This window comes from Cryptomeria japonica, chromosome 11 (genome assembly GCF_030272615.1).
Source record: "Cryptomeria japonica chromosome 11, Sugi_1.0, whole genome shotgun sequence".
Lineage (NCBI taxonomy): Eukaryota > Viridiplantae > Streptophyta > Pinopsida > Cupressales > Cupressaceae > Cryptomeria > Cryptomeria japonica.
Window position 1 is genome coordinate 632,203,638 of NC_081415.1, and position 13,724 is coordinate 632,217,361.

The window sequence follows — 13,724 nt, forward strand, 5'->3', positions numbered from 1 at the left end:
TCTTGATTTGAATTTGCATTCGAATCAGTATCATGCTAATTTGTTCATCTCTCCAATTTGTCTATAAATTGGATGAATTTCTTCAATCAAATCCCCTAATCAGATTATCGAATTTCTAATCAATCACGCTTCGATTACTTTTGAGCAATTTGCTTGCCTACTTGCTTTCAATCATGTATGTGCACTTGTAGATGAGATCCACAACCAAACTATTTGAAGAGGAAAGAAGGACAATGGAGCCGCATGAAGGAAGCATTCATACCCACATATGGTTTGCATAGTATTTACTTTTGAATGTTTTTTCTTTATGTCTTTATTGAGTGTGTTTAGGATAGATCATTACATTTGAGCTTTCGTGATTGAGCTATGACTATTATTGAATTTGCTTGTGATGATTCCTAATTTCCTATGCTACATGTAGCTTTCGTGTCTTTCTAGTAATCTTTGCAATGAGGTTATCATCCACCATGAATTTACCCCCATAAACCTATAGGGTGTCATTATTCCAACTATTGATGAAGAGCCAAGTAGCCCAAGGGTTGCGATCCTAAATTTTATTGATGTAGGGTGTAATTCCTCCCCTTGAAACTTCATCACAAACCTCACTCTTTTCTCTCCATTTTTCATACGAAGTGGGCTCTAATTTGGTTTGGTCAACACCCATTATGGACCTACAATTTTGTCTATAAATACCTTGCAGAAAGCCACTAGACCCTAGCTTACAACACGAAACCAACACAAAGATTCTAGACTTAGTTATAAAACAAGCCTTTCCTTTACCACAAGTGTAATGATTAATACATCTCAGCCCATCTTTCCACTTATGTGAGATGTACATCATAATAAGAAAAGGGATAGCCCCCAAATAAACATGATATAGATCAATAAGGTCTTTAATTTCAATGTGGATAATATAATAGTAAAAAATTCATGTTATTCTGAGGTTGTAGCCTCAATCTGTAAGTCTTGGGATTCATAGGGAGTAGAGAACTTCCTTTGTTTGTATCCATAAAACTATATTTTATGGAGTTGAAGTTTCCTTTGGGTTGTAGCCCATAAAACGTAATGTCATCTTGTTTTAATTTGTGAGATTGGATTTAGATAGTATCTCCAAGTATATTTCTCATCAATGGTTTTCCCTTGTTTGATTTTCCATGTAAATTTGTTTTCTTCTTGTGCAATTGTTATGAATGTTCTATTTCATTAATGTTGATCTATTTTGAGTAAGGATTTGAATTAATATATATGCTAAAGGGCTTGGGTTTTACTTAAATACTATTTCACTCCACTCACACACTCAATATTCTAGTCTGTTTAAGAACTGGTATTAGAGAAACTTTCCTTTGAAGAAGCTTAATAGCTTGAGAAAGATTCTAGATGGACCAAGAAGCATCTTATTCATACAAGGTAGCTTGGTTTGATGGAAGAAATTAAATTTTTTTCTAGGTAAGGATGGAAACCTATCTAAAATCTTTAGGGTTTGGTGCTTATTAATCAATTGAGAATAGTCATACTATTCCTCCAATTAATCATGTTTTTAAAACAAAGCACTCTGAAGAAATCCCAAAGTTTGATCATAGTAAGAGTAACACAAAGTTTCTTAGTAGGATCATATTCATTTTCGTGCTTAGCTGCAACCCTAGATTCTTGAGGAAGATTAGGTTAAGTAGGCAATAAGAAGTATCTTGATTGACATTTTTCTTGTTCATTCTAGTATTATAAGTGTGGTTTGTTTCTTTATAAGAAAAAGACTTAAGTTATGTGTATCTTGTAAAAATATCTTGTGAGTCATTTTGAAAATGAACACCACATATATAATGAACTCTATTCAAAGAAGGTCTTGTTAGCATCAAATGAATGATTAGTATCTTATTCCTACTAGGACTATAATCACATTCACATACTTCATGTCCTATAAAGAATACGTTTCTAACCATAGAGTTTTGGTAATAGATTTTTCACTAAAAGGGGATGCCTCTATGCAATCATCTAGGGTGTCTTCAAATATATGAAAATCTTGCTTTGAAAATTCATTATCAAATACATTAAAAATTTAAACAAAAAGATTGGACATATTCATGTTGCATTCACCAAAATGTAGATGAGTGGAATCACAATTCTCAAGACAATGGACTCTCAAGAAGAAAAAAAGACCGTATTACATCAATGATCTATTCAAAATATCTAAAGGAAATAATAACGAGATTTGATATAATTAAACTATATTTATGCTAAGTTTGATAAAGTAGATAAAACTAAAATTAATTAATAATACAAAAAAGTAGTAACATAAAAAACTCTAAAGTACAAAAAGGGAAATTAAAAAAGTTGTAGAATCCAATATCAAGTGTGTTAGCTCTCATCCTTAAGTGTTAACAAGACATGAGGAAATCTATGCACCATTTTTTTGTCCATATAGAAACAAGTAGTAAGCTTCCAAATAGAATGTTAGAGGTTCTATAGGGGTTTGTCTCACTCAAACTCCTAATTTGGTTTTTCTTCCTCCATTGATAGCTATACAAGAATAGAATACATGACAATACATAAAATTATAGATGTTTGATGGAACAAACCCTACTATGGAGGAGAAACATCATGACAAGATCATAAAATAATAGATGATATCATAGAATAAATTTCAAGAGAACATTTCCAACAACTATGGTTCCAATCATGAGACATAAGACATGATAAGCTTGCAAGTCGGAGGATTCTTAGCTATTATGAGTATCCAATAGCTGAGAATAGTTTTCTACATCTTCATTGTGTAAGGGAGAAAGAGAGTAGAGAGAAAGAGAAGATAAAAAAGATTACAAAAATATGTAAAAATGAGATTTTTATTGCTTAGATGAGGTGAGATGAGTCGTTACAAGCATATTTAACCACTGTGACATGCGTAAATGGAAAATTACGTAGAATATTCTAATTTAAATATCATAAATTATTAGGATTTTAACACATCATATAGACCTTTATGGATAATTATTTCATCCAAACAAATTACTCCGAAAATCAAAACATAGATTGTTAATGCTCCATATTTGCCACTTATAAATTCAAAATCATGAAATCTTGATCGTAGGTTTTATTAAAAATACACTAGGCATCATGTGTAAGTGTAAAATTGGTATGATATTTGAAACACTACACTAACCACTTTCATTATCCTTACCATATCTTATCAAAATTATTACAAAATGATCATTTTATCATCTAGCACCTATTACCTTTATATAAGGTTGTCTTCTCAAAATAGTAGAACGACCAATATCTATTACCAATCACTCTCCATATTAAAATGGATTCACACATTATTTCCAAATATATTATTGTCCAATTTCAAATTGAATTCTCCAAGACATCGACTACAAATGGAAAGGCTTACGACTTCATGAGTAATTAATCTTGGAGAAAATCTATGTTAAATTAAATTAATGATCTCACAAGACTTGTATTAGACACCTCAAGAGTCACAATCCAAACATATTGGTAGAATAATTATATATTTTAGGGAATCCTATTTGAAATATAGAATAGGAGCCTCCAATCACTCCTTTAGTACATTTATCACAACCCCTTCCCTCGTTATATAAATAAAAAACTAATGTTTTTATTTCTCTACCAACTTATTCTATGTATCCTTCATCTACTAAATTTATTTTTTATCCTTGTGTCCCCAGATCAAGTTCTCCATATTTCTCTCTACTTTGAGCCCTTAAATTCAAAAACTTGTAATCTTAAATTCTATTACTCCATTTATAATCTTCAATTATGATTAACAAATGCACACATCCTTGAATATCTTCTAAAATGTTCTCTTCATCACTCCTATTAACTATCAAGATCAGAAATCTTCACACACCCATATGCTTACCTTTAGAAGAAATTTAGATACTAAAGTAAAAAAATATGCAAAGAAAAGAATCCATTAAAATATAATGATCACTATGCCCCAAAGTTTAAAAAAAAAATAAAAAAAAAATTGGATCCTAAATAAATTAAATCATAAACTCCATAAATGCCCTCATAAGAAAAAGGAAAATAAAAAATAATGTGGAGCATAGTAAAGAAAAATGAAGCAATATATACGATTTCAAAATAGAAAATGTGGTATATAAGAAAGGCATACACATATAATGAGATGATAAAACATAATGGAAACCTTAATTAAAAACCTAAATTTAAGATGCAAACCATAAGCCTTCCTTGAAATTTCACATTTTCCTCTATTTTTGAGGACCTTGAAGGTGTTGGATTGATTGGCTCTCAATAGAGCAATGACCTCCAAAGTGGAAACTCAAGAGGTGAGTAGCTACTTGATCATGATTGATTATGCAAATGATATGAAATGCAATGCTATGATTAATCCAAAATGATAATTACTAGATGATTGAAATGAAAATCCCTATAGTAATGATGAACATATGAATGCAAGGGATCCTTATTGCTCCAAAATGGGGGATATTTATAGGAATTACAAGGCCAAAGTTGAGGTGGTAGGAATCAACGGTCCAGATCTGATCTCAAGATGTCAAGGGCCAATATTGTGGAAGTTGGAGAAGAGGTTGGAGGAAGGGACACTTGTCATCTCTATGGTGACAAGTGTCAAGGATCCTTCCTCATGAGAGGGCAAGTGTCCAAGGGAGGAGACATGTGGCAAAAGTGTCATGTGTCTCAAGGGGAGAATATCCACACCATAGGAGGTTAGGATAAGGAGGTTAGGATGTGCAAGATAGGATAGTGTTAGTTAAACCAGGGTTATGTGGAATGGGTTAGGTTAGGGGATGGTTAGGGTAGGTGGTTAAATGTTAGGAGCCATGTGGGTAATTTGAATTTAAAAATTCAAATAATAAGAAAAGACTAATTAACTTTCAACAACTTATAAATTGATTTGTTTTAATTAATTAGGGGATTAGAAGGAATGAATTTAATTGGGGGGGATTAATTAATTTTGGATTAATTAATCAAGGGGACTAGGGGACTATTGAAACGAACCTATTAATTAAATCCTTAGATTTATTAATAAGTAGATGAATTGGATAATTTAATCAAATTGCTAATGAATTCAATTAAATTATGAAGGGGGGTTAATTAAATAATTGCTTATTCAATTAATTATTTTAAGAACATTTTTAGGTGTATATATTTTGCCCCTCTTTGAAACAAACTAAAAAATATAATTCAAATTTTCTTCTGATCATCACTTCCCCCTTGGAAAGCAATGGGCCCCATTGCATCAACACTTTGAATGAGATGAGGAAAACGTTCTTGAAGCTACTCTTTGGTAAACCACTTTCCTTGTTGAGCAATCTGCCCTTCTCAAACCACTTTGTACAAGTAAATCTTCTGCTTGTTTGATTGTTTTCACCATGGTGTCCACAATCTGATCACATAAGAATGGAGAAGCTACACCTGGATTCAATTCTGTAATGGAAATTGTTTCTAATATTGGAGGAAAATATGGCTGCAAGAGTTCCTTTTGAATATGTATCCACACCTTGTCCTCAACTTGAAAATTATGAGGAGTGTGATACTCATCATATCTCTCCTTATATTTATTATTGGTATGCTTCAAGATTTCATCATTTTTCTTTGCTAGAACCATGGGACTACCACAGGGTGATGCACTTGGACGAATATGTCTTTTCTGAATCAATTCTTGTATTTGCCTCTTAGTTTCCTCATTTCCTAATACTGATCTATGATAGACTAGTTCATCCGGCAATGGAGTTCCTGATATCAAACCAATAGTGTGTCTTACTTGGAAGTGTGTAGGTACCCCAGTTGGCAACTTAAACAACTTCTCATATTTTATCAAAATTTGGTGCATTGATCTTTTCTGTGTTGTGGTGTTTGTGATGTCATTGGAATTATATACAAACTTCTTTTCTTCTTCAGAATGAATCATTAATAATATGAATGATCTTGTTTTGACAACCAGCCTCCTACCTTTCTTAGCACTAATAAAAGAGGTAGTGTATGCAGGGCTTACCTTTGGTATTCAGTATTTATGCTCACCTAATCTGATTGTCATGCTATGAGGTCTAGATTCATAGACACCATGGCACTGGTACATATATGGTTGTCCCAACAAAACATCACAAACATCCAAGGGAGCCACATCACAGATTACTTCATTTTTGAAAGGCTTTATAGAGTAGGAAATGCCACACTGCTGGTGCACTTGGATATCTCTCCCTTGACTTACCCATCCCATAGAATAGGGTTGCGGATGTGTTGTTGTTTTCAAATTCAATCTTTTCACAGTCTCTACTAATATTAGGTCCTTTTCACTTCCACTATCAACAATAAAGTGTAGGGCTTTTCCTCCAACCCACATCTGTGAGTGAAACAATCTCTCCTCATCCTCTTGGGGCAATATATTTGTAGTAGCTATTGTTGCATATGGATCAGCCTCAATGACCTGTTCGTGACTTTCTTTTGGACAAGATTCTGCCACCTGAGGTTCTTCCTTGTCCTCATGTGTCTCCATCATTAAACTTTTTATGGTTCTGCAATCTTTTGTTTTGTGAGAGGGACTCTTATGGAATTCACACCACATATTGTTCTCTTGTGTCTTCTTCATACCCCATGCCTTTTTCATTGGTGAATTGGGAGGAGATTCCTTAGAGCTCTTCCATTTGTTATTTGTGAAGTTATCTCTCCTTCCTTTCTGTTTCAATTTCTCCTCAATTTTTGTAGCAAATTTATATGCACTAGGTAAACTCTCTATGTTCGTGAATTTCATTTCTGTTTGAATATACCTATGGAGTCCACTCTGATATTTTAAAACTTGGTGCTTCTCACAATATTTGATGCCAAGTTTTGTTGTTAAAGCATGGAACAAATTAGTATATTCTTGAACAGTTTGGTCTCTTTTTTGTCGAAGAAATTGCCACTGCATATATTTATGTTCATATGTATCTATAGGAAAATATTCTTCCTTTATGTTCTTGATGAATTCTCCTCATGTCGTTTTTTTATCAAAGATGAATGTAGTGCTCATTTCTGCTACCTTGGTTGCTAACTTCACTTCCCAAGAATCTTTCACATGATTTTCAACTTTGAGAATAGCGAAAGTTATTTTCTCTTCATCTGAAAATTGGTTGACAGAGAAATATCTTTCCAGTTTTGAAACCCAATCATCAATGGCATCTGCATTAATCGCTCCTTGGAAGGTGGGTATATCAAAATTCACTTGCACCTTGAATGGTGTATACCCTATGAATGGTGGGTTTACAGGTGACCCACGACTTTCCAGCATCTTCTTGAACTACTCCATCATTTCTTCTCATTGTTTTGTTAATGCATCTACAACCAATGCTTTAATGTCTTCATCGGTCTGCAACTTAGCCATTTGTGATCGTGTGCCTCCCAAAGGAAGGTAGTCTGAATGATTCCCTATTTCCAGCCCCAATCTTTGATATGTTGATCATGTGTGATATGACATATAGGAGCGAACTTGTACTGATACCACTGATCCAAATTATGTATTCGGATGACAACACCTAAGTGAGAATGTGTGGTGTTATGGATCAACAAGATAATACAGAATTGAAGCAAACCAAAAAGTAATCTATTCCATTTGAAAATACAACATATAGAAGTTCATGAGATTCCAAGGGTCACAACAACCGCTTGAGAATCAAAGTCCAACAGTCACATTTGTTCATTACATAATAAAATCTAAAAACTATGAAATTTTCAAAAAACTATATGAAATTTTATCCTAACTTCAACTAGACATAACTTTCTGCTCAGGACTTGAAATTGCTAGCCATTTATCTCATTGGAAAGGTCTCCAAGAGTTGTAGATGAGAATTTGAGTTGCAGGGGCTAAAAATGCCCTTAAGACCTTAAAAAATGAAAATTACTAACATATAGACAATCTAAATAATATAATTCAAATTTTTTTCTGATCACGAGGTGCGTAGAATAATTCCTTGTTCCTCCACATATATTATATTAATGCACGTAATCAATGAAATCAAGGCGTTTCAAAGATATTGGTAGGGGACAATGCGTTTGATCTGCTGGAACACTTGATGTTTTAACTTTTTCTCCGTCGAAGTAAAGTATATTCTCTTAAAATGTCATCTAGGAAAACACAATAGCTAAGGACCTCCTATTTTTCTTATCATAGGAAACAGGGGTAAACTGTATGCCTATTACGACTGAAAGAATTTATTCTTAAGCTTGTCATGGGGGACACGAGTCTCTTCCTTGAACCCAGCATAACCTTTAAAATTATTAGTTTAAGTTTGTCTAATGGTAAAGAATTTGTGTATTGGAGTATTTCATGTTAACAATTTAGTTAAGCACTCAACGAAAATATATTGTCTTGAGTGATCTGCTAGCAAGGGGCAGTATATTTTTGTCCGCTGTATAGATGTTGGCTAAATAAAGGGCGGTATATTTTTGTAGGTTGCATAGACGTTGTCTTAGAATGACTATCTTGTATTTTTTTATAAAATAATAAATAGTTTTCTGTGTTCAACTATTGGTCCATTTGTGTTGGATGTAAAACTTAGAGATAACAAACATTTATGATAGTTGCATATAAATTATTTTTTAAATAAAAATATGATAATGATATATTTTATTCAATTATTAGGGATTTTTAGATTCAGTATTGGTGAAATTTATAATGTTATATTTAGGACAATTCAGATTAGATGTACTATATTCATTTTTTATGAATCTCACTTTCCAACTTTAATTGTAGATAAATAAGTGCCTATTTTACATTCTACAAAAAATCTTAGAAGTTTTAGATATTTCATATATTGACTACATACTAACATATAAGATTGCTCAAATATAAAAAACTAAAATAACACTTTCCCTAAACTCGTTCTGAATAAAAATTTAATAAAATTAGATTAATTAATAATTAATCAAGAACATGTGCATTTGAAAAAGTAAATGATTCTTTATTGGAAATAGTAAATGTTGAAATACAAAATATTACTTCAATAAGAGAGAGCATTATGCATTGCTAGAGAGACATTAAGAAGTGTTATTGGGAAAACACCCCCAAGTCATCTGACCCATGTAATCAAAATAGTAGTGGTGTAAAGCAACATCATATGACTCACTTAAGAAGAAGAAATATTTCACATACTTATCAACCAAGAAATGAAGAGAATATCCTTTACAATTTCAAAGGAAATTGAAGGTAACATGAGAAAAAAAGTAGAGAATTAAAGTGAACAAACAATAAATATTCTTTTCCATGGGACGTGTCTATTCTGGCTTCAAAATAGCAGTAAGGATTGACTAACATGCATGTTAGTCGCGCGTTTTACACCGTTGATTTTTTAATTAACGGCTGCGATTGACTAACCTGACGCTAACATGTTGTATGAAAGATTCGTTTTGGAGCCAGAGTAGATGCAACCCTTTCCATGTCCATCACTTCAAACTCTAATATCAAATCCTACACGATACCATGGATCTATACTTAACAAAAAAATTTGCAAAATTCATATAGGAAACCCCAACATAATTAACACAAGGTGCGGGAGGAATCAATGCCAGAAAAAGAGTTACTCAAATCCTCATACAAACCAAAAGTAAGGTTAGCACAACAAATTTTATCACTTCAGTGATCAAGTGAAAATGATTTTGATATCATTCAGCATGGAGGAGGAATGATGCACACTTCCAAATTGATAATTGTTCTCCACCTTGGTACTAGACAATTCCAACTTATTCAAGGTAATAGAATCTTAAATGTCTTATATTCAATAAAGGGTAGTCATTTATGTGTTTTGTATTTTGAGATAGAAATTATTTCTCTACATTAATGTCTTATATTTGATAAAGTGTAATCATTTATATGTGTTGTATCTTGAGATAGAAATGATTTATCTATATTAATGTCTTATATTTGTTAAAATGTAATCATTTATGTGTGTTGTAACTTGGGATAGAAATGATTTATCTATATTTTGGAGGGTGCACAATATACATTCTTGTTGATTTGAATTTGACTATTTTTTCTACTTTTATTTTTATAAAAAATAGAAGGTTATTAGTATGTCACAAGACAAAATATTATTCTAGGTTGATTTTCACAAAAGTTAGATGAATAATTAAAGACAATCCCAATAGAAAATCCTTCACATGTTTCTTGTGTGTGATTGATCAAATATGTAAGGTTGTGAAATGAATGTAATCAAATGCCTTTCATAAAAAGACATATCAATGAATTATGCAATATTATACTATGCGGATTGTATGAGGGAAATGAATTGAATTGAGATAGCCAAAATTTGAGTTTAAATTTAAATTATAGATCAAATCCATTATTGTAAGGTCAACATTTGTACAAATGTTTTGGCAGATGAAAATGGTGAAAGTGGATAGATAATAAAACATACTCTACCTTGATATTTTTCAATCTCTACTTCATCCAAGGAACCCGTGTGCAAAATGACACTACTCCTATGCACTTTTATTCTATTGTAGATAAGGAAAATGAATCTTGCTTCTTTCTAAGATAAGACACAAGATACAAGGAAAAATTTCTCCTACACTTGTACTTTTCCTATTATCAAAATTGATTTCCCAATCTACATTTGTATATGCTTTTAGAGTGAAATATTTTCCTTTAAGATAACACTAACCAAAATTCATAATCCCCTTTAGATATCTAAAGATTCATTTGACTACTTTCACACAAGTTTGTTTTGGTGCTAACATAAACCATGCTACCATTCCTACTACTTGCATGATGTCTATCCTTGACTTTGTCACATATAGCAACATGCATGGTGTAAGAGCAATCTTGCATCACCAAAAAATAATGTATTTTTCATTTTTTTGTAGTTTTATTTAGTTGTATTGGAGCTCATGATAATAGTTATAAGGCATAAGATATAAGCCTGAAATGACAAAAAATAATTCATCTTTTATTTTTAGTAAGTAGGTATATATTGGCTTGTATGGACATGAAAATTGACCACAAGGACAAAAATTGAAAAATAAGATGACTGGCGAAGAAATTATCTCAATATCCTATAACATTTGGAAGATATTAATTTTTTCATCCCTATAAATTTTTACAATAAAGTTTCAAACTCAAAATTGGAAGCCTTAAAATAGACCTTTAGATGTATTTGTGATTGTAGATCTCTTCACGAGATTTCCAACAATATGTTATAATAGAATATCAGACACCCATGTCAAAAGATATGGCTTCTAGAAGTTGTGCAAACAAAACTTGAAAGTCTCAATGAAAATCCACCTAGGTGAGAAAATGAATTGATGGGCCGATGTGCTCCGAAAGAAGAAAAGTTACACTTTTCATAACATTATAATGTGGTTATTGATGCTAAATAAAGGGGTGAAAGATGGTTAGAGAACACAATTCTAGTAGTGGAAATTGTGACTCTAGCTTGCAAATTTTTTGAATAAGAAAGCCCACATGGTTGAAGCATGTTATTTTGAATGTTGTAACTCATTTCCTTGATAAAATAGAAGGCATATGTTTCTTGCATTTTCTATTTATTTCTCTATTATTATTGTGCATTTCGGTTTGTAAGTGGAGTAGCCTTCATGAAGTGGTACTAGAGAAAAACTTCCTGAGTGTGTAAATAGATCACTGAACAAGAATGAGAAACAAGAAACAACACGATGACAATGGTGAGGAAAAATGAAATATTTAAAAGTTGCGTCTAAGAAATAGATTTTACATATAAATTATATAGAGAGAGAATTTTTATCTTATATAAATAAATAAATGCTATAATTTTTATATAAAAAACAATTTATATAATAAATTATTCATTAATAGATTTAATTTTTTATAATAATTCTTTTATATGCACTATATTTCTAACTTTATAAAAGAACAGTTAAAATAATTTTATATTAAAAAAAATCTAATAATAAACTACTCGATAACAAGATTTATTAAAATAAATTAACATCAATTTTTTTAAAAAAATTTGGTAACAAAACTGTTATATAAAAAACGTGCATGAGCCGTCAATCATTAAAACTAATAATTAAGAGAAGGTGATCTACAAGTTAAAATATATTATTTCCATTTTATGTGCATGCCTACAAAACAAAGTAGGAAAAGTTAAGTAAATATTCTTATCCAGTGAATTGGGCACTCGAGAGCAACAAATTGCTTTACAAATATTGAGCTTTATTAAATATGAAAAAATGAAAAACATTTACAAGAGTACCACGAGCACACAGAGTTCCATTGCTCTGTCCAAAAGTTCACAGTGAGCCTATACTAGTACAGTGCCACGTGGACTCAAATGATGGCAACACCTCAGTTTGTAATGGAGATGTGTTATACATAATCACAAAAGAAAGAAAGAAAGGACAGCTTAAATTGCTGCTGTAAATGGCATGAAATTTGGGAGGAGAGGAAAATAGAGATCCTCCTGCAGGTTCAAGGTGGCTGCTTAACCTAATGAGGATTCAGATATTCAGATATTCCCAAATTGCATGCAATTCCGAGTCCTGAAGTTGCGATTCATCTTCTCCCTGCTGAAATTGTTGTGAGCAAGTCCTGAAAACATTCTGATCCATTTGTTCAAATTGTTCTGCACCACGTCCACCAACACTCTGAGGATTGCTTGAAGAAGAAGAATTCAACAGTTGCTGTGACGTCAAAACATCCTGAGTACATTGGAAATTCTGACCCATTTTTTGAACTTGTTCTTCAGCATCCTCAAAAACACTCTGAAGACTGGGTGAAGAAGAATAATTCTGCAATTTATCCGGAGAGGCAGTAGGAGGGAAACGCAACATAACTTCTGGGCAGTTCTCCTCTAAAAATTTGACTTCTTCCGGAGTTAACGGAAGGCCCAGTGCATCAGCGCTAGGAAAACCACTTCCTCTAAATTCAGTTTTTAGTCTGCGAAATCCAAAATTTGAAAGAAATGAGGTTGCATTCATCAACAACAATAATAACAATAACAACAATAACGAAACATACCGCTTTTGTTGTACTGGTCGAGATATCGAAGCCAAACGCTTTGCAAAAAGATTCGCGACAAAGTCAAATTCCTCCTTAACTTTTTCTGTTCAAAATTTCAAATCACAGTTGAATTCTTGAAGACATTGTATTCTCAAAAAATAAAACATCTCGCATAAAATAAACGACTCAAGACTTGGTTTTACTCCAAATCTTTAAATAAAACCCTAGTCACAGAGCAAATCTTTAAATAAAACCCTAGACAGAATGAAAATGAACATGTTAATCCAATATTACTTGTAACTTGAGAAGAAAGAATTGTTTGAAAATAGAAAATCCACTTGCCTGATCTGTGGGCATTGTTATGTCCTTCAAGTGCAAGACGCGTGAGAAAGAGTGCGGGACAAAGCCTACATTTGTGTTGGTTAGGCAGAATATTGGAGTGGGATGCCATTTTCTTTCAAATTCACTCTCCTCTCCTCACTCACTCTGTGATTTGACGAGAATTGACGATGAGAATGTTGATGGGGCCACTCAAACTTATATAGCTCAGATATTTTGTGACAGAATAGGTGTTATATGTTGTCCACTCGATAGCTAATACGCTTTACATGCACTACCCTCCAATCTCCTTATTTCTAGGCTTTACATGCAATAAAGTTGTCCACTGGATAGCTGTTATATGTGATAAAAGCTAAATGCTCATGTTGTCCACTGGATAGCTAATAGGCTTTACATGCACTACCTTCCAATCTCCTTATTTCTAGGTTTACATGCATTA

At 32.3% G+C, this 13,724-nt stretch overlaps 1 protein-coding gene across 1 annotated transcript; it reads right to left on the minus strand.

Moving 5' to 3' along the window:
- Positions 1-12,151: 12,151 nt before the first annotated feature.
- LOC131063095 (uncharacterized) lies at positions 12,152-13,512 on the minus strand. The gene is made up of 3 exons (XM_057996868.2): positions 13,289-13,512; positions 12,965-13,049; positions 12,152-12,883 (listed from the first exon to the last, which is right to left on the minus strand). The coding sequence occupies exons 1-3, from the start codon at positions 13,395-13,397 to the stop codon at positions 12,445-12,447; spliced, it is 633 nt and encodes a 210-aa protein (XP_057852851.2). The 5' UTR covers positions 13,398-13,512; the 3' UTR covers positions 12,152-12,444.
- Positions 13,513-13,724: the final 212 nt, after the last annotated feature.